Source organism: Sciurus carolinensis, chromosome 10 (genome assembly GCF_902686445.1).
Source record: "Sciurus carolinensis chromosome 10, mSciCar1.2, whole genome shotgun sequence".
Lineage (NCBI taxonomy): Eukaryota > Metazoa > Chordata > Mammalia > Rodentia > Sciuridae > Sciurus > Sciurus carolinensis.
In genome coordinates this window covers 20,893,603-20,916,485 of record NC_062222.1, presented here as the reverse complement: position 1 = coordinate 20,916,485, position 22,883 = coordinate 20,893,603, and the positions used below count along the sequence as shown (strand labels likewise).

At 35.5% G+C, this 22,883-nt stretch overlaps 1 protein-coding gene across 7 annotated transcripts in view; it reads right to left on the bottom strand.

The window, feature by feature from the left end:
* Hhip (hedgehog interacting protein) overlaps window positions 1-22,883 on the bottom strand; it is a 110,407-nt gene that overhangs the window by 18,558 nt on the left and 68,966 nt on the right. For 3 of the 7 annotated variants that reach the window (XM_047566434.1, XM_047566435.1, XM_047566439.1), the window contains exons 12-13: window positions 8,151-8,299; window positions 790-918 (exon numbers count right to left, since the gene is read on the bottom strand). In XM_047566434.1, the coding sequence (XP_047422390.1) occupies window positions 790-918; window positions 8,151-8,299 (278 nt within the window). Of the gene's footprint in view, window positions 1-637; window positions 919-8,150; window positions 8,300-22,883 lie in introns of those variants that run through there. The other 4 variants (XM_047566437.1, XM_047566436.1, XM_047566440.1 and 1 more) reach the window with 2 other exon arrangements.

Sequence of the window (22,883 nt, the reverse complement as noted above, 5' to 3'; positions counted from 1 at the left end):
TATAAATATGTAACACAAACCCAGTGCCTATTATTAAATAACATATACAATAAAAGCAGATCTTTTAGGAAGTTTGATTTTAAAATAGGCTATTATGATTTCATTATAAAACATTTGAAAACAATCTTGAGATTAAGCCAAAGTAATCAGATTGCTTTGCTAAGTAAAAAAGTAAGTGGGTATCATTCTGCAATCGAATACATTGATAAAAATGAAGATTACAATTTTATATTGAGTTGTTCATTTAGAAATTCATTGGGGAGTTTTGAAACATTCTTTCATATTATAGTCTTTTAATATAAAAATATTGCCATTTTTATTAGATCCATCAGATTGCACAGTGATGTTTCAAAACTCCATTAAAGTTGATTTCGGTAATTACAGACAGAAAATTCCTAGGAAGTCAATCTTTTCCGGTGACATAAAAATTCCATTATCAATTTCCAATGGAATTTCTGTGTCAATGACTCCACACAAGGAAGTCTATATTTTTAAAACCCATGTGTTAAGCAACCACGTGGACAGGGTTGTGAGTGTGGGTGCATGCATGGACAAACGTGCCAACATACACACAGAGGATCTGCACATTTCTGCAAATTATTTTTAAATTAATAAAAGAAAATGAAATCACAGGAAGTGTGTAGCAGGATAACAGTCTTTCTTTTTAATGACAGGATAAAAAGTAAATGCCCATTGGAAAGGAATATTCAAAGAGTCCCAGAAACTATACAATGTAACTTGTTAGATCCAGTAAATAAGATGTCATGTCAATGATCTGATCAAGAATACCTGCCCTGGCCACTCTGCGGATGTTTCTGTCCACTTGTTCGCACTGAGGACCAAGATATCCTTTCTTACAGAGGCACTTGTTGGGTCTAACACAGACACCTCCGTGACGACACGCTGGCTCACATTTTGCTGGAAGAGGGAAAAGAAAAGAGTAATAACATCACTCACATTCTAGAAGTCAGAAACAGTGCTGAGCAGGAGGCCAACAAATATCTGATGAATAAGGGAAGGTGAGGAGAGAAGGAGGAATGATTTGAAAGATAAACATGTAAGTAGGAAGGAAGGTTTCTCAGATCCATAGTCCTTTGGGGGCCAGAACTCAGAGGATAATGGGAGACATTTTCTAGAGAAGCAGAGATCCTGGGAAACAACTTCAGTCCTCCATAGAATGGACTTCATTTAATACAAAGATTTCAGCCTTTTCAGATCTCTGCTCCACAGAGGCTTGTCAGGAGGAGGCCACTGGCTGGAGCATCTCAGATGCAACACAAAGATCAGATCAGTTTTGGATTTGGGTTAGATGCAACCTGTACCACACGGCTCCCCCACACTCCTTCCCTCTGATGGCAGGTGGGCTCAGGGCAATGTTCTGCTCCTTGATTGCACCTGGAAGTCTATTCCTGGGGTGAGAGCGATTGGCCAAGCAAGGCTGTGCTATGCAATCTTTTTAGGGTTACTTTACAGCACAGCATTTCCTCATTAAAGAACTGTTAACCCTACAATATAGGTGACTTACTCCTAAAATGAGATTAAGATGTACATATGACATGTAAATTAATTGTCATTTACTGATAAGATAAATTTGGAGTGCAGCAGTTATAGACAGATTTGAATTCCTTGAATACTTGTCCCTATACTTTGAAGGGTCAGGATAATTTTCTCCTTTTTGAAAGCATTATTCAAGGTCCAGGGGTCTGTGGTTGACACATGGAAAAGAAAAGAAAAAAAAAAAAGAAGAGACAATTTCTCTTTTAAATGTGTGAGAGATGAGTAAACCATGTGCATATATGAATAAAATTCCTGCTCAGGACAAAAATATCTTAAATAAATCACTTAAAATATTTCGTGTGTATTTTCCTTTTTTCTTTCAATTTGTTCTTTTTATTTCTTTGTTTTAAATTTATTTATTTTTTATTTTTTACAGACTGTATTTTTAAAAAATTCATTTTTATTGTAAACAAATGGGGTACATCTTGTTTCTCCGTACATGAAGTAGAGGCATACCATTTGTATAATCATACATTTACCTAGGATAATAGTTTTTGATTCATTATAAAAATTTTTATTAGTGCATTTGATGATACAAAATAATGGGTTTAATTGTGGCATAAATATCATACTTTGATCATATTCATCATCCCCAACTCCCTGACTTTTCTCTGTCTCCCTGCAACAACTTTAATGTCAGATTCTACATCAGAGGGAAAAGATATAAAATTGGTCTTTTAGAGTCTGTCTGATTTCACTTAACCTTATCATCTCCATTTCCATCCATTTTCCTACAAATGAAATGATTTCATTCTTCCTTACAGCTGAACAATACTCCATTGTGTTGAAAGATCCTGTTTTCTTTATTAGCCTTCAGAGTTTCAGGATTACAGATGTGAACCATCATGCCCAGCATGTCACTGGTATTTTGGTGGGATTGTACTGAATTCCATTTTAACAATATTAATTTTGCTGATCCATGGACATAGGAGGTGTTTCCATTTTCTAGTGTCTTCTTTAATTTCTTTCTTTAGTGTTCTGTAATTTTCATGGTATAAGTCCCCCTTGGTTAGATTTATTCACAGGTATTTTATGTATTTTTTATACTGTGGCGAAGGGGATGATTTCATTTTCAGCAGGTTTGTTGTTAGTGTATAGGAAAGTTTTGGATTTTTGTACATTGACTTTGTATGCTGCTACTTTGCTAAATTTATCAGCTCTAGAAGTCTTCTGGTGGAAACTTAGGGTCTTCTAAGTGTAGGATCCTATCATCTACAATAGGAATAATTTGACTTCTTTTCCTATTTGTATCCCCTTTATTGCTTTCTCTTGCCTAATTGCTCTGGCTAAACTTTCAAGTATTACATATTATATTTAATAGGGGTGGTGAGTGAGAGTTAACTTCTTTGTCTCAGTCATGATTTTAGAGGAAATGATTTCAGGTTTTTCCCATTATATATGATGTTGGCTTTAAGTCTGCCATATATAGCCTTTATTGTGTTGAGGTAAGATCTTCCATACTTTGTTTCTTCAGAGGTTTTATCATGAAAGCATGTAGAATTTTGTAGAAGGCCTTTTTTTGCTCTATTGGCATGATCATGTGAGTCTTATCTGTGATTCTGTGTGCTTATATGATGTTATTATGTTAATTGATTTGCTTATATTGAACTATCCTTCCATCCCTGAAATGAAACCATGGTGTATGATCTTTTCAACGTGCTGTTGAATTCAGTTTGAAAATATTTTATTGAGAATTTTTGTATCTATGTTTATCAAGGATATTAATTGGTTCTTTCCTCCCTTCTTTCCTTTCTTTCTTCTTTCTTTCTTTTTGTTGTTGTTTTCTTATCTGGTTTTGGTATAAGAATGATACTGCCTTTATAGTATGAGTTTGGAAACATTCTTCTCCTTTCTATTTCATGGAATAATTTGAAGAACATTGGTGTTAGTTCTTTAAAGTTCCAGTAAAATTTAGCAATGAATTCTTTGTTGGGAGACATTTTATTACTGCGTTAGTCTCATGCTTGTTATTGATCTACTTAGGTTTTTCATATACTCTTGGTTCAATTTTGGTAAATAATATATATCTAGAAATTTATCCATTTCTTCTAGATTTTCCAATTTATTGGAATACAACTTTCCAAAATAGTTCATAAGGATCCTCTGAATTTCAGTGATATCTGTTGTAAATATCCCCATTTTCATCTCTAATTTTGTTACTTAGGGTCTTTTCTCTCTCTCTTTTTAGTTAGTTTGACTTAGGGTTTATTGATCTTATTTAACTTTTCACAGAACCAATTCTTTGTTTCATTTATCCTTTGTAAATTATTTTGGTCTCTATTTCACTTATTTAGCTCTGATTCTCTTTTAATTTTTTAAAATTTGTTCTTAGTTATACATGACAGTTGAATGTATTTTGACATATTATACGTACATGGAGTATAACTTGATTTTTATTATTACTTTCCTTCTTTTGATTTTGGGCTTGGTTTGTTCTTGATTTTCTAAAACATTGAGAGACATCATTAGGTTATTTGAGATATTGTTTGATTTTTTAATGTAGGCATTCAGAGCTATAAGCTTCCCTCAGAGCATATCCCACAGATTCTGGTATATTGGTTTCCATCTTCATTTGAGTCTAGGAATTTTTATATTTCCACCCTGTTATCTTCAAGGACCCACTGATCATTCAAAAGTGTATTGTTCAATCTCCATATGTGTGTATAGTTTCTGAAGTTTCTTTTGCTATTGATTTCTAGTTTTATTCCATTATGTCCTGATAAGATACAAGTAATTGTTTCAGTGATTTTGTATTTGTTAAGACTTGCTTTATGGCATGAAATATAACCTATTTTGGAGAAAGTTCCATGAGCTGATGAAAAGAATATGAATTCTTCTACTATTGGATAGAATATTCAGTACATGTCTATAGATCCACTTGATCTATAGTGTAAGGTGGTTTAACTCTGACGTATCTTGGTAGATTTTTTTTTTTTTTTTGGCCTGAATGACCTATTGTGAAAGTGGGATATTGCAGACAACCACTATTATTGTATTGGGGCCTCTCTGTCCTTTTATGTTGAATAGTATTTGTTTTACAAAATTTGGGTGCACTGATATTTGGTGCTTATATATTTATAGTCATTATATTTTCTTGGTTGATTGTTCCTGTCAGCACAATGTAGTGACCTTCTTTGTCTCTTCTGACTAATTTTGGCTTGAGCCTACATTGCTGGATATGAGTGTAGCTACTCCTGCTTGTTTTCAAACTCCCTTTGCATGGAATTTTTTTTTTTTTAATTTTTTAACTTTTCATCTGTGTATGTCTTTGCTGAAGAGGTATGTGTTTTGCAGGCAAAAACCAGTTGGGTCTTGTATTTACCAGTCTTTGTCTTTTAGTAGGAGAATTAAGGCAATTTACGTGCAGAGTTATTATTGGAAGTTGTACTAATTCCTGTCATTTTGTTATTTTTCTAATGTTTCACTATTTCCTGTATCTCATATGCTTATCTACTCTTTTAGTGAGATTTATTCTTTCTAGTGCTCTTGTGGTTGAGTTTATCTTCCTCTTCTGTTTGCAGGATTCCTTTAAATATCCTTTGCAATTCTGGGTTAGTGATCATAAATGACTTTAGTTTTTGCTTATCTTGGAAGGTTTTTATTTCTTCCTCATTCTGAAGGAAAGGTTTTCTGGATATAGTAATTTAGTCTGGCAATATTTTTCTTTCAAGGTTTAAAAACCCTGCTGTTGTTCTGGTGTGTTTGGTTTTAAAAATGACTTGGTGCTTCTCTCTTACAGCTTTTAATATTCTTTCTTTGTTCTGAATTTTTGGCTTTTTCACTGTAATGTGTCATGGAGAGGTCCTTTTCTGGATAAGTCTATTTCGGGTTCTAAATACTTCCAGCACTTGAGTGTCCATCTCATTCCCAGAATTTGGGAAATTTTCTGATATTATTTTATGGAATAGGTTTTCTATGCCTTTAGCTGGTATGAGAGTTTTAAGTGAGTTTTTAAAAAGTTGTTCCAAAGATCTTGCATTTTCTGTTTATAGTTACTTACATTTTTCTTTATAACTGTCTGAATCTTCTAATTCATTCACCTTTTCTTTAAGCCCTGAAATTCTGTCTTCTGTTTAACCAAATATATTGGTTGTCCTTTCACTGAATTTTTTATTTGGCTTATTAAGATTTCATTTCTAAGATTTTATGTTCTTTTTCAAAAATTTTATCTCTTCATTGAATTTTTCATACATATCTTGTATTGTCTACATTAACTCAATCAGTTCTTTTCTGGGTTATTTTGGAACTCATTGATCTTGTTTTATAATCATTCTAATTTTTTATCTGGCATTTCATCCTCTTCAATATCTTTGGAGTCAGTTGGTACTGAATTATTAACTTTAGGAGGGTATTGTGTTGCCATGGTTTTCATATTTCTTGTAATTCTATGTTGAGATTTGTTCATCTGTCAGGTTGGATTTCTCTTTCACTTTTATGTGAGGTCTTTTTAGGTCACAGTCTCCTTTTGGTGATGGGTCTTGGTATGATGGATTGCTATGAAGTGTTGAATATATTTTCAGATGGGTTTCATAGTACAGTTTCTTTGATACTACTTTGGTGACAATTAGTACACTTTGACACAATATGTACTGTATTGGAGCTTGAGGATCCCTCTTTCTCTGTAAGTCTCACAAGAGTGGGATCCTTCTGGGGATCAGGCAATTGTGTTGTAGATAGTGGAAGACATGGGCAACACTCTCTGTGATTGCTCCTCTTGTCCTTTCAACACTGTTTACACAGAAAGGGCATGGGGCAATCTATGCTAAGGTCCCTCATAGCTGTGGTATCCACAGTCTTTGGGTTGTTTCTCAGTCTTTGGGTTGTGTAGGGGTAAATGTCCAGAAGTGGGTCTTCAGAACCCTCCCTAGTGGTGCCTGCCCTCTTGGGGCCTGGTGGTTGGCTGGGGTTTTGTGACTTCCTTCTACATAGATTATTTTTATAAAATAAGTTTAACTTATCTTACATTTTAAAACTATTTAAATAGTGGCAAAATTAAAGTTCTTCACTGAAATAGAACCTCATATTGATTTAAAGAATGTCTATATTTATATCACATATTACATTAATATTTATTAAGCAATGTGTAATGCCACAGCATTCAAAATAACTTATTCACCCTTAGTTAAAACATACTGTCACTAAAAGGTACTCAATAAATGTCTGTAACTGATTACTTGAGATGACATAAGAAATTAGGCAAAATGTAAAGTAAAGATTATAACACAATGAATGCTATGTAAAATAAATAAACTTAATACTGTCAGGGATCAAAGGAAGCCAAAGGATGATATATTATCAGAAATCTGAATATTATTATATTTGGACACTGATTCTTGTTTTTTGGTTGACTAACAAAAAGGGAGACAGTGGGTCAATAAAATGTAAGCACTCTTCTTAGATAATGAAATTATTCAATTTCTATTGAGTTTTAATTATGAGAGTTCTTTCCTAGGTACGCAATCATAGTATTTATTAATTACATAATTTTACTTATGTTGCAAATTGCTTTGGCAATTTAAGCTTAAAATGTATACTATTTGTGGCTTTAAATATTGGTTATTTTGTTAGACAATATAAAAAATAGGTTATGGTTATGTATTTTTTTTTTTTTTTGGTTGTTGTTTGTTTTGTGGTGCTGGGGATTGAACCCAGGGCCTTGTGCATGTGAGGCAAGCACTTTAGCAACTGAGCTATATCTCCAACCCTTGGTTATACTTTTTTTTTTTTTTTTTGAAACAAGTACATCTTTAGAATGAACAAAAACATAGCATGTACGTATTAAGAATACCATTGAATATTATTTTGGGGCTTTACTTTTCATCAACAAGAGACTTTTATAGCAGAGATCAAAATCTTTTCTAGGTAATATATATATATATATGCTGGTTGTCAAATATACATTTTTAACATATATATATGTTCAATCTAAGTTTTTTAATTTATCCAATTTTCTTACTTCACACCAAGTAGAACTTAAACTTTGCACAAAATTGAGGAAATCTTATATTAAAGGATAGAATAACCCTGAATAAATCTCTCTTGCTTTTTCTGAGCAGCTGCACACCTAGTCAATGGTTCCCAAGAGAGTGGCAAACAGAATTAAAAATCCCATAATATGCCCCCAGATAATTGCATTTCCCCCTTTTATTTAGTAACACTCACTGAAAAACCCTGTTTCGAGTGTGGTGTGGCAAGAAAGCGAGCAGTAAAGCCAGGGAGGGCATTTACGAGGTGTCTGGAAAACGCTAGCACACGGGTAGGGGCTTGGCAAACACCAAGACATTGGCTCATGTGGAGCTCGGAACCCAGGGCTGAGCACACGTAGAGATGACCTGGCTGGGCCGTTTTCAGTTTTTCACTTTCTGAAGAGATTCAAGTCATTTAAAGTTCTCTCATGTTTGTCATGAGTTTACCCATGCAAATGGTTTACATTAAGGAAAAGATCTCATTTATAAGTTCAGAAGCAAGTAGGCATTCATAGTATTGTATTCTCAACCCTAAGTGGTTCTAGAAGGAGGAACTAATGCTGAGTTCTTGAGCACTGAAGGACAGTCCCATTCCCCGGTCTTTCTCATGACAACAAAAATACTAACCGATTCTGCAAAAGTCCCCCTCCCAGCCTGGACTGCAGCAGCAGGTCCCCGTCGGGGTGCAGTAGCCGTTGCGACAGAGCCGGGAGCAGTCTGAGGTCAGTGTCTGCGCAGGCTGTACCAAGGCTCTGCATTCCGCGGGCATTACAGGTCTGCAACAAAAGACAAGAGTTGACATTTCGGTTGGAAATCAGTACTGGATTGAAATCTAATGGTTTTGTAGTTTACATGGCAGGCAAGACCTTTCTTTTAAGTGACTCAGTCAACCTGCAACTTTGGAAGAATGGAAAAATTCATACAAGTGAGGAAACAGAATTCTGAACCAAAGTGAACATAGTAACCATTTTAAGAAACTTTATCACAATCAATTCATTGATGAAAATGTAAATTTAATTATAATGCCATTTTGTATTTGGTAGTGAGAGTTTTTAGCAATTGCAATAAAAAAATGTATACTTATATTTTTAAATGTTTCCCTCCAGATCTACAAAAAAAGTTCAGGAATAGTACCTGAGATATTATATTTAGGGAGAGTACAGTTTCTCTTGCTTTTGGCCTGTTTAGCAATATTACAGGACTACAGGCATTCATCAAAATGAACACTTGTAGCCTAAATAGCTTGAGAATCAATTTTCATTTTCATTTTACATTCCTTTTGAGATAATTTTTTCTTGAAAGGTTGTCATAATATTTATGTATGTGTGTATTTGTATCATTGGGTCAAATTTTCAACTCTGCATGCAAAGAGCTTCTGCAAATATAATGGAGATTTTTATGTACATATGCACTGAAATAAAATTATTTTTATTTATTTTATTTTAATATATTTTATTTTATTTAGAGAGGAAACCAAGAGTTTCTGAAAGATTCTCATGGTTCCTCTGTTTTCGTAACGTTCTCACTCAATCCGGGTCAGGCTGTCAACGTGGTCACAACTGCTCATTACCTAACTTTGGGGAAAACCGTGTGACACTTTCAATGGTACTGGGGGCTGTAATGTGGTGGGCAGGCTCTTTCAGTTGAGGATGTAAACAAATGTCATGACCATCAAGTCACTGCATTAGGATGGAAAAAGCGGTCAGGGTCCTTAAAGGATTTTTATTTTTTTTGTGGTGCTGGGATCAACCCAAGGTCTCCTGCACATAGGCAAGTGCTTTAACACTGAGCTGTACCCTTAGCCCAACTGGGTTCCTTAAGAGCCAAACAGAGAAAATGATCACTAGAGATCAGATCACCACAGAGGTAAATTACAGAGCTTCCTGAGATAAGCAAATCATTAAGCCTTGTAGACTGTTTTCTTGAAATTGGATACCTTGTTATGTCCCTATGGCAACAGAGACAGTGATAATAATTTGGCACCTGATCTCAGGCTTTTTCTACAATGATTCAAAGCCATGTATATTAAAACCAAAACATAAAAGATGTGCAGAAACTTCTCCAGCTCCTCTTCCCATTAAAGTTCTACTATACATTGAAGTCCTGTGGTTGCAACCAACAGAGCAACTCAGAAAACTCTCACGAATCTAGTCAGCCTCTTATTTAAATCTGGAAATGGTCAATGCACGTGAAAGGTCCTTAAGGCGTTCCATAAACTGAACCTACTTCCATTCAGAAAGCATTAAATGTTTTCCATGTGTTTCCCAAGGAGTCCTCTGGGAGTAGGGATGGACTGGGATAGGGTAGAGAGCGTGTTAAACAGCTATACCAAGAAAATAAGGACACAGTCTTTCCTGCCTTCTTGCTCTTGTCAAGTACCTCACATCTGCTCTATTTCTTTCTCAGGAAATTTTTGTTTTGCTTGTGAGATGATGGTGGCATTTCTGACCACCAGAAAGACAGTTTTTCAGAAGATCTTTGGATCCCGGGCCAAGATCATTTAGGATGTGGCATTCAGTAAATGAGGATTGTTCTAATCTTACCAGTAACTGATAGTGTAGAACTCTGTGTGTCTAATTTCTGTTCCTTATCACTTGTTCACTTTCTTTATGACTCATTTAAGAAAAGATAAGCCGGAAGTAGAGTTACTAACAAAGCTATTATAAGTTATGGGTGATGCAAGATTTTCAGGACACTGATTATTGTGCAAAGGGAAAATGAATGAAGGCATGATAAACAGGGATCCAATACTGAAGGACAGTTTTTTAGGGTGGAGTACATCATCCTTGTGTCCCTACTGATCCTTTAGTCACATGTTTTAGCTGTTTTTCACAAACATTCACATACATGGAAACTCAGATTATGGAAGGAATAATTTTTTGCCTAAGATTTATTAAATGCCTATCTGCACACGTAACTCTTTCATACTTGGACTTGTTTATTTTCACTTGTATAAGACTGTAAGATTGTCAAGTATAAACATTTCAATTCCCTCAAGTTTTAATGTAAATACCTGAGAAAGTTATCTTCTTTTTCTTTCATAAAATTGGTAACTAACATTCCTCATTTAGCATGTTAAATAAATCTTCTCCCTCTTTTTAAAACTGTTATTATATTAGGGCTCCCTTAGCACGAAATTCACGTGAAAGATTGCCCATCTCTTAAAGAACTTTTTGTCTCTTAAGGAATGAGTTATTCTATCTCCTCTTTCCCTTCTCCATTGAAGAGAAAGTTTTTTGTAGGCAGAGTTATATACTCAATTGTCTTCAGGTCCCTTGCTCTTCGTGGGGATAAGACATCATAGGGCCTGGATCCTCATGGAGACCACGAGGGGAAGACAGGTAAACACAGAAGTACATGCAATGTGATAACAGGTGCACATGAAGTCTCACAGGGACACAGATAAGGGAGGAATTAGTTTAGGATGGAGAGGAAAATGCCATCTGTCTATAGTTTCAATCTGTAAGTAGTGGAAGAAGATAAACTACTTTGGTGGTTGTATATAGAGAGATGACATTAGAGTTAGGAAAATACTGCATTGATGGTCAATAAATTTATTAAATTAAGTGGCATGTTTATAGGAGTAACTTTCCCAAATAAACTCTGTGAGAACAAATATTTTCTTTCTTTTCCTCATCTCCCAGGACCAAGAAGAATATGTAGTTCATGGAAAATGCTTAATAAAAATCTATTGAATGAATGAATAAAATTAATAAGAAAGAGAAATTTTAAAAGAGCATTTGTTTCTTTTATATGTTAGTAGATATTAGGAATACATAAATTCTTTAGGAGAAGGATATCATTAAAATATAATTGCTAGACTTTTGTATCATAAACATAACACTAAAAACGTGCTATATTTCTAGCACCTCAATTAACAATTTTTATAAAATTCTTCTAAGGCATAGTTAAAATTTAAACAATGCATTTTTGTCTTAGCTATGATCCTTGTAAGTAAACAAAAGGTCAAAAAAGTCAGGGTATGCTTGACCTTAAGATAGGATTGTTTTCTAGATGAGAATTAAAGTCAATGCATTTACATTCATTTTTTTAATAACATATTTGACAAAGTCTGACAAAGACTGGTGACCCCCACCACTTTGCTCCACATGATATTTGTTACGGTGACAATCTCCCTTCCACTAAGAATATGTCCCCTTTACGTGAAATGAGGAGACAAGAGAATGCAGCAGTAAAGGGGAATTTCGTTCTTACTGCCATATTGAAACAGACCATCTCAAATATACATAAATACTACATGTTCATACCTAGACAGGAGCCAAGCAAAAATCTCCAGTATGTATCTGTGATCGATTAACTCATTTTCATACTTATTTGTATTAGACTGGAAAATTGGGTGTTTGGTTTATGTTTAATAAGAATCATTTAAATAGTTGTCCTTTTAGGCAATTACTTTTTAAGCTTTCGGACCCTTAGCTCTCCTGAATAGAGTCAGAAGTAGGTTTCGAAATAGAAACTTAGCCAAGAGGATGTTTAGGTTTACAGTAAAGAAAATATTAAGCTCATTTGTTGACAGCTATCTCCACAGCCCTGGAACTTAATTTAAATCAGAAAAACATATTTCCTAATCTTCTCACATGACGGATAATGAAACACCGAGGGCCTGGTGCAGAAAACAGCTCAACATTCCTTAATATATACAGCATTGTTTTCAGAAATTGAAGACATTTTCTTAGAAACCTACTTTGGCTGGCTCTGTGTTGTGCTGCAAAGGTTTGGATACTTTCTTTTTTTTTTTTTTTTTTTTTTTGGATACTTTCTTGAAATAAAGAGAGAAGTTGGGATGCATGAGTAATTCAAAACACACATGGTATGTGATGACTTTTATGAACAGGAAAGGTCAACAGTGAATGTCTCTGGGTAGTGAGATGATGGGTGGTTTTAATTGAATAACATTTAATTTAATGAATGAACAAATAAATCAAGAAATGTGAAATCCTCTGTAAATGTGTGTGAAAGTCCTAGGATCCATCCCATCCAAGCAGACCAACCCTTCAGAGTGAGCCTGCAGAAATCTATTTTGTCTTTTGCAAAAAGTAAAGGGGCTCATTCTGAAATGTTTGTTAGGTGTCCAGATTTTAAATTCCTTTGGTTGTAAAACAAGATCTATAGATTATGTGTAATACACATTTTTAAATGCTGACACATTGGAGGTTTGGGAGATGTAATAATTCTACAGCCTCTCTCTACAGTCTCCTTGGTGGAGGAGACTTGATCTAAGAGCTGACCTTTTTTTTTTTTTTTTTTTTTTTTTTGGTACTGGGGCATTGCTACATCCCCAGTACCCTGTTCCCCTAAGCCCTTGCCTTTAAAACATTTTTGAGACAGAGTCTCACTAAGCTGCTTATGACCTCTGTAAGCTGTTGAGGCTGGCTTTGAACCTGCAGTCTTCCTGCCTCAGCCTCCTGAGTCACTGGGTACAAGCGTGAACTACTGTGCCCATCTTACTCTTTATCCATAGCCACAATGTGACACATGAAAAAGTGATTCCTACACCTGTAACATATAAAACTATTTTCCCTCCATGCTTTTTCCATTCTCATGAGCTAGGAAAAATTGGTAAGTCTAAATCCTCATTATTCATATTATAGTCCCAGGTCAGCAGCATTAATGTGACCTGGGAGTTTCTGAGAAATGCAGAACCTCAGACCCTACCCCAGACCTGAATTCAAATCAGTACTTGAACAAGTTTGTCAGGTGATTCATATGCATGTTCAGGTTTGAGAGGCACTATTCTAAATTAGGATCATTTTCAGCCAGAAGCAAGTGAATGTGGCTATTAATTAGCGTGTTCAGGAGTTTCCAAGTACAGAATGCTCTGAGCTCTTACAGTTGGGTGGAGTCTCTCCTCAGGACAGGGAGGCAGTCTTTCTATGTCACAGCAGATTTTCTGGTGGAATGAATTTCCTCACTGTAAGCAGTTTGATATACAATGATCATCCTTAACCACCCATTTATTTTTAAAACCATTACTCAGCACTTTTACCTCAAAAAGAGTAAGGAAGTGGAAAATGTCTCCTGTTGGGATACATTTTACTGTTCTCCCCTGTATTCCTGAGGCAGAGGAACAAGCACTGGATGCTAATGGCTGTGTCATTTTTAAAATGCTCATTTTAGTGACCTTCTCCAAGGTTAATACCCACATTAATTCTCTCCCCTCATAACTGTCTTTAGTATGGCTGCTCACTGAATTTTGTTCCTTGGACATGTCAACATTTCTCTTTTCTGTGTCAGTTTACTCAAGAGGAAGATAATTCTAGATTCAGATGGATTGACAGTATATTTTGTGACTATATTTGGCCAGTTGGTAGTAGATTTTTAACTGAATTTGACATACAAATTCATTTGGGGTGTGAGGAATCTCATGCATTTATAATACAACCATATTCAAGGTAGAAGAACAGAGGAAATGGAATCTATTTCTTGTAACCATGCAATATTGATCCCACTGGAATGTCATGCCTGGTAGATGGCAATACACTTTTCCTAACAGCATTTTTCTGTTTGAAGATACTAAGAAATCAAATGCCATTTCCTTGACATTAAATCATATGTTAGTTGCAAAAATACTGTTCTATATATTTCCAAGTAAGCTTGACATTAGAATAAAGGGAAAGAATACTTAAATTCAAGAATAGCCTCTGAATTTTTGTATAGGATATATCATATTAAAATTTTTTCACTTGTACTAAATATTTCTGAAATTCTAAGTTAGGATGGAGAAGGTCAATGTTCTATCTTATTTCTAGGCAGGACTAGAAATTTTTCTGTTTTGAAACATGCTGAAAAGAATGGGGCTGAGCCTCAGCTGTCTTCTCTGACCAATGTCGTCTTCATTTTATGGTTTTCTGAGGTTTAGGTCTCTTCCCTCACGTGTGGTTCACTCTCTCACTTCATATGATCACTAAGCCTGTTGACTGGTTTTAACACCTGGGCACCTTGAACTGAGTTGGTGCTAAGTTCAAAGAAGATAGAAGCAGGAGTGATTTGGTGAGTCCACACAGGTTTGGCTGCCAAGTGCTAAAAAGATTACCAGAAATTTCACAAATGCCTGTTTAATTTTGTTCTATGGTTAAAGATGCAACCCTAAGAAAAGCAACTGAGGAAGTCACTTACATCTTTCAATAACTTTCATGTTAACTTTATTCACATGACAACGGTCTGGCTTGGTTCTTTCCAAATTTAAAAGATCAGGAAATGTATGAGAGATCAAACAGCTTTCATGCCACAGACAGTACTGGAACTCTTTCCTGTCCCAATATTCTTCCCACTCAACTGACCTTCTTACTTTAGGAAAAGTTAACAAGGGATCCACATTTCAGGCCCTATTAATCTCACTATTCAACCACCATCACCATAATATGCACATATCTGAAAGGGAATGTGTATCTCTTACATCCAACATTAAATTTATCAGCTTAACTCATTGTCTATATTTCCGTGGGAAAATCAGGATTTCTTAAAGGAAAAACCTAGGAGAAATGATAAACAATGATAATATTATCTACTTCTAGTTAAAAAGACAAGGTCTAGTTTATCAAATTCCCTTAGCTATTTGTTACATTATGTTTGCAATAGCCTAACTTCAGACTGGTCAATTACAATTATTAGTAGTAAATATAAAATAATAGATGCTTCTATTGAATTCAAAGCACATGTTCCTGAAAAATCTTGTATTTCACAGAATCACATAATGAGTCATTCTAGATTGCATTTGCGTCTTCCCAAATTTATGTCAAGGGCTTAATTCCCAATGTGATAGGAGGTGGGCCTTTGGGAGGTAACCAGGTTTAGGTGACTTCCTGAGGATGGAGCCTCCCTGATGGAATTAGTGTCTTTGTATTAAAACAGTCACCAGAGAACTTCCCTCTCACTTTCTGTGGAGTGATTCACTGAGAAGTCAAGTCTACAAGCCAAGACGAGAGGCTTCCCAGAAATCTGACCAAGCTGGCACCTGATGAGAAATCAATGTCTGTCATTCAAGCCAGACAGGTATTTTGTTCTAGCAGCCTAAGTTGGCTATAAGACAAGGGAAAATCCAGATCTGTGTGATGCTGTAACTAAAGCATTAACAAAAACAAAAGTTAGTACCTTGGGAGATAGTTTGGGTGACTCAGTGAGAAGCTCAACAGTAGTTGAAGGCTGCCTGGGGAGATTGGAAACAGACAAAAACAAAGCCCAGAGTGGTGGCACAAACCCGTGATCTCAGCCACTCTGGAGGCTAATGCAGGAGAATCACAAATTTGAGGCCAACCTGGACAACTTGGTAAAATCCTGCCTCAAAATTTAAAAATTTTTATAAAGAGGTTGGGGATATAGTTCAGTAGTAGAGTGCTTACTTAGCATATCTGAGGTTTGAAGTCTAGTGCTCATGTAACACACACACACACACACACACAAAAAAAAAAAAAAAAAAAAGAAACAGGCAAACCAAGATGGTTATGAAAGTGGAGCTTTGAACTTAGCAGGCAGTGCAACCCACAGACAGCCATGTCAGGCTGCGGATGTCTCTTTGGGGTGGGAAAACCAGTATAGCACTTTTTATATGATCACTCAGCTATGAAGGCTCTGCCTGGGCAATAGGTGGGCGAAGGATATGATTCTTTCCTTAAAATTCTGGCTACATTTACTTGTAAGCTACTTAGTTTTCATATTGTGCAGAAACATGAAAAGCTGTATACGATTTTCACATATTCATGTGCATATTCATATCAGACAGACATCACTTGCTTTCATATATGAGCTCAAAAGTGTTAAAGAAAATCTCACTGTAGCAGAACATCATTGGCTCAGAGGCCAAATCATAGTACCTCAGTACCTTCTGGACCATTAATTTGGCAATATATAATGTATAATGTTTGGGTGTAATTTTTTTTTTTTGTTCCAAAGTGTTATTATCTCAGATAATACAATTTATGTTTTTGATAATATGTGCAATCTTACAGCAGTAAAATAAGTTCCTCAGGGGATGGGACCACATCCTCATTTATTTTCTCCCTCCATATCAGGTAACACTATCTTGAATATAAGAAGAATACAAAAAATAACTGTAGACTCATAAAATCAGAAATCTTGGATTATATTTGTATTACTTTTTTATGAGGAAAAAAACTGAAAAATTAGGGTATAACCATAAAGTCAATGTCACTGCTTCCTAATTATTCTTTTAACTTATCCTTAACTTAAATGCTTAATTCATAAAACATAATTTATGAAATGTTATGGTCTTAAATTTTAAAAATGCCTGTAATTAGAAAAATAGGCATTTTTAATGTTCATGAAACATAATACCAGTGAGTTTTGTCCTGAATTTATTCATTTTTGAGTCAAAATTAATTCAGGAGAGAGACAACAAAAAAGTAGCAAGTAGAATAAATAACTATCACTTTGATTACAACATAATTCAAAAACCTAAAGAATGCAGTCTTTTTCTTTTAGAAATTCCCTGAAAAATCAATTCTTAGGTCTTTCCCACTAATTGCAGAACAACAGATCTACTAGTGTTTATTCACTTATCATATGAAGGTAGACATTTAAAATATCACTAAATGCTTTAAAGGAAAATTAAAATTTGAAACAAGTTTCTGTCCTACAAAAGAGCCCCAAAACATCAGTTTACATTTTCTCTCAAGACAACTGGAGTGGCAGATTCCAAAATTTTGATGCTATACTTATTAACTCAATTACCAACGTTAAGAAAAAGAAGTCATTTAAGCAAGAAATATTTTAACTTAGCCCAAATGAATTAGTAACAACATGACACTAAGACGCAGTTTTTTTTCTTTGTAAGTTACGCTTTCCTGTAGAAAATATCTTTTTACAAAATTTGCCTCTGTTTTCGACATATCTAGTGACCAGTAGATCTCCTTTCCTTGAGTTACTGCAATATGATTTGTTGTGGCCTTTCAGTACAGGTAAGATATTCAGAAGGTCTAATGACGTCAGATTTGCAGCACTGTCCCCAAAGGGCGAATGGTGGGGGAGGGGTGGGCATGGGACTCAAAATAAATGCTTGTGAGAGTTTGACAATAAATGAGTCATTTTGAAGAAGATATTTTTCATTATTCACGTTCTCTATTTTATACATATTTCAACAAATGCCATTTCTAAGTGGCAATTTGTTTTCATAGCAATCTGTGCAGTTACTAAAAGGGCTAATAGTCCAACATTCAAAACTGATTAAGTAAAAAGAGAATATAATTAGCATAAAGCAAAGTTCCTTTGAAAGGTGTGATCATGTCACATCTCCAGGAAATAGGGAATACATATCAGAAGAAATATATATTCTCACCATTAAAAAAGTGATAAGTACATGAGATGTGAATATGTTAATTAGTTTCATGTAATCATTTCACATTTATCAAAACATCATGCTGTATATCTATCCCTATACCCTTCTGAGGTTTCAGTTACCTGTGATCAACCATGATCCAAAAATATTAAATGGAAAATTCCAGAAATAAGCTATTAATACATTTTAAATAGCTTTTTATTTCAGCATATTGTTATACTTTTTTTTTTTTGTGGTGCTGAAGATTGAACCCAGGGCCTTGTGCATGTAGGCAAGTCCTCTACCAACTGAGCTATATCCCCAGCTAAATATTGTCATAATTGTTTCACTTTATTATTATTGCTCTCAGTCTCTCACTGTGCCTGATTTATAAAATAAACTATCATAGTTATACATGTATTGGGGGAAAAAGAAGCATATATGTGTGTGTGTGTGTGTGTGTGTGTGTGTACACACACCTACATATATAGAAGATTTGGTACTATCCGCAGTTTAAGGCATACACTGGAGGTCTTAGAATATTCCCCAAGAATAAGGAGAGACATTGTACACTATAAACATATACAGTTCTTGTTAGTCATTATACTGCTACAAATCTGGGGAAAAATAAAGTTTAGATACATCTTAATGGCTGTGGGAAATCAGTGAAGGATTTAAAGTGGGGAACAAATAGAATTAGTTGTGCATTTTATAAATATAAATCTGTTAGCATTTTGAATACAGGCATATGACTACTAAAAAAATTAGACATATAAGTATTTAAAAGTAACATGGTAGCCAGGCACAGTGGCAAACACCTGTAATCCCAGCAACTTGGGAGACTGAGATAGAGGGATCGCAAGTTTTAGGCCAACCATGGTAACTTAGTGAGATGAGACCCTCAGCAACTTAGCGAGACCCTGTCTCAAAATTAAAATTAAAAAGACTGGGGATGTGGCTCAGGGGTATAAAGCTCCTGGGTTCAATCCCCAGTAGTCCTCCACACACCAAGTAGGATGGTTATATTGTTTTTTTCCCATAGATTATTATATAATATCTTCTATTTATTAAGGAAAACCAATACAGTAGAGGAGGTGGTTCAGTGGAAGACAGAAGGGGAGGGGAAAAGAAAGTACTGGGGATTAAAATGAAGAAAACTGTTATATGCATTTATGAGTACATTAAAATGAATCCCACTATTATGTATACCTATGAAATACTAATAAATAAAAAGGATAAAATTGTTTTTTTCTATTCATTTTGGAATAAGAAATGACCCTATGTAACATTTCACGTTGGCCCTATGTAACTATTGCCCGAGTGACCCCTGTAAGTACACACAAATATATAGATAAATACATACATACACATACATATGCAAATCTTGCTACAGTATAAATGAAATTCTAGTTACTCTAAGTCCATTACCATTTATTACATATGCACATTCATTCATTCTTTGGAAGTTTTGACTTTGATCTTGCCCAATTCTTTGGTACAATAACTTGGAAATTCCAGATGCTATGTGGCAGCTTAGGAAAGATTTGTCAGTTAGAAAGGTATTTGACCACATGTGAAAGGTAGTATATAAGGAAGAAAATAGAAACAGGCAGATAAGTGTATATCCATGTTTGGTTACTGGAGATGCAGAATTAATAATAACAGCAAAAAATGTGGAAAATGTTTCCTTGTCTTTCAGACTCCAAATCCACCATGCTGAATGGATTTTTATAGGGCATATACTTGTTCATGACCTCTAGTGTTAAGAAATTCGGTCATGTTTGAAAACTAGTCCCTGGTGGAGCCTGTATCCCTGTTAATAGCTGAAAGGTCAATGGAGCTGCTAAACAGTTTGTATTACTGCCAGGGTGGCCCTGAAAACACCACCTGCTGCAAGAGGACTTGGCAGCTGGGTCAACAGGCACTGTGGGAATTTATCAACTTAGGGGGCCACTTGCATAAAACCTGGGCTGATGAATTGGGACTAGACTGGCTTATTGGGCTAAAGCTGCTCTATTATGTATGACTTTCTTTATGACGATAGAGCTGCCTGCCAGCTCCCGAGACACATGCAAAGGATAAACAGAACCCGTTTCCCCTTATGAGGTGCTTGTTTTGGAGGCAGGCTCAGTCTTCAGCATCCAGCGTAAAAAGGGATAGGATGATGATATTAAGGAAGAAAAAACAAAGGGCACAAGTGGCATCTTGGAGCCAGGGGGAGGAGTAGGGAAGGAGACCTGAGGGGCAGTTTTGATATTAGTCACGGACGAGTTTGGAAATACCGCATTTCTATAAAATGACCTCCGGAGTCTGGCATTCGCATTGTTAGTTGAGTAACTCTTAAGGAAATGGTCTGTGCGATGTGGTTGGGCAACAGATAAGCAACGTGCTGAAATATGGTAACAGTGGGTACAAAGGAAATAAATCAACATAATAAACAAACACTTTGTCTTCCAGATTCCTGGAGAAATAAACCCTAGAAACATTTCAAAATTTAAAAGAAAAGTCATTTGGTTTAGGTTCATCTGAAAAAAATATGGAAGAACCATCTGTTCAAAATTGACAGAAAAAAATGTGTTCTATAGAAATAAAGCTTGGAAATTACAGAACTCTGTCAGAGTTCTTTAATTCCATCCTCCAGCACCATTTGATTAATTCTGAAAAGATTTAGTAAAGACCAAGTATCAATGATGAGACTTGAACATTTGAAAATTAGGTATTAAATAAATGCTCATTAAACCTCCATGGACCTCTTCATCCCAATTTTGGAACTAAGAGAACCTCAAATGTTGAGAAATTACCTGAAAATAATTATGAAATGAATGGAAAGAGCACCCACAATACTAAAGATTTAATAGGTTTTATGCACATTATTTATCTCTTTGGGTCCTTCTGTAGAAATGAGGCAGAAAGAGTGATCATCTGTACTTTTTGGATGTCAATCGGGCACAGCATGGTGAAATAACATGGGCAGATTCCATCTGAGGAAGACTCAGAGCAGACAACTGACTCTGTCCTACCAGGACAAACTTGCTTCTGATTAGTGTCACATGGCACTACTAAGTGAAGCTAGAAGCATTACCCAGAGCCTGTGCTCAGTATATGGAAATCTATTTGTCTCCTGGGTCAGGGCATGCTGAAGTCAGTACTTCACATGTTTCAGAACCCTGAGTTCTGGGTGAGCCAGTCAGGTGACTGGTATTGACTCAATCCTACCGCCAATCAGCCATGAGGGGCGAATGCTCCACCCGCAAGCATATCCCGTAAGTGGGTTCAATGTCCTGACCTGAAGGCAAATTCATTCCCGTGCTGTTTTCCTCTGGGGGATTTTTTTTTTTCTTACATTATTTCTGAATGCTAGGTAAACCTGAGGGAAATATGGTTGTATTCTTTTATTTTTGAATTTTCTTTTTCATTTCATTACAAGTAATGACATTTGATTTTCATAACAGGTTATCTCATTATCTTTTTCTGGGAAGGTGGCCCCAGTGTAATGACCTGAAGCTTACGTAAATGATTAGGTAATTCATAACCCTAGACCAAATTGTCCTTAACCGATTGAGTGGTAATTTTGGAAACGCATCTGCTTTTGCCGAAATGACTCGAGATATTGCATATGATTTCTAAACTACCTCATTGTGTGTGTGTGTGTGTGTGTGTGTGTATCTAGCAAAAAAATAAATAAAGAAGGATAAATCCTATAGTAAGAATGTAACTTCTAGAAATAAAAAAAAAAATTATAATGTAGTATTTTATTTTCCATGGCCACAAAGTCATTGATGTTTGAAAGTTATTGTGAAAACATTATTCTAACAAGTCTGGGGTGTTCTCCACAAGAATACAATTAACTTAAGAGTTTAATTTGAGTTAGATATTTGACATAACAAGGAATATCTATAATTTTTTAAGTTGATGTTCCCTCTTTAACTTCTGCCTCCAAAGTTCTAAAAAAACATTTTTGCTTTGACACCAACATCCTGAACACTACTATGCTAGTAATTAGCTCATACTTCCCAAATAATCCTGTTCACATACTTAAGTGTCTGCTTATAAAGAACTTCAACTCATCTAGGGAGAAATACTATAATAATAAACGTTGGCATTCAAATCAAAACAGCATGAGGCCCAACAAATGTTTATGAAAACATTAGTTTTCTTATAGACAGTTTGATTTTAAAATGTTTGCCTATGCCCGTGTTCAAGGACGGGGTCTTAGGGACTCTGTCACTTCCCCCACCTCCTGAAAAGCAAACACAAATCCTAACCCTGGCCCCACACATAACATGACTCACCAGAAACAGGCACCATAATGAGAAGTCAGGCCTTCAGGATGTCACTCTGAGACCACCCTACTAGAGGGGGCCCTAAGATCATAAGCCAAGGTCCCTTACGGCAACCGTGGTAATTAGACCCTAATAATGGACTGAAGGTGTAAAATCCACCTCCACTCACCAACAGACTAAACAAACCAGATGAAGACAGATTTTTTTTCTGTGAGAAGGGAGACTTCATTACAATATGACCAGAAGGCTGGTAAAACCACATCGACTTTGACAACATAATGGAGCAACAATGACTATTTTGAAACTAATGGCATTAGATTAGTGAGTGAAATCTCTACACCTCATTAAAAATCATTAGAAAGCTGCTATTCCATGAATTGACATTAGTTTTAATTTTATTCTTAATGTTGCCAACTTCAATAAGCACCTACATGTCTGATAGCTTTTTTCACTCATTTCTTTGCTTTTCTTAAAGAGGACACTGGTTTCACACTCAAGAAGGAAAAATACCTATTGTGTATGGATGGATAATTTTCCCATTGTGAAAGATGACAGGTACTGTCGAAAGGGAAGCAATGCTATCAGCACGTGACATATGATACTGTCCAGAGACCATTCAAAGTGGGGCTTATTCTTTCTTTTTCTTTCTCTCTCTCTCTTTTTTTTTTTGGTCCTGGAGATTTAACCTGGGAGCACTTTACCACTGAGTTACACTCTCAGCCCTTTTGTTTTTCATTTTGAGACAAAGTCTTACTAAGTTGCTGAGGTTGTCCTTGAACTTGTGAT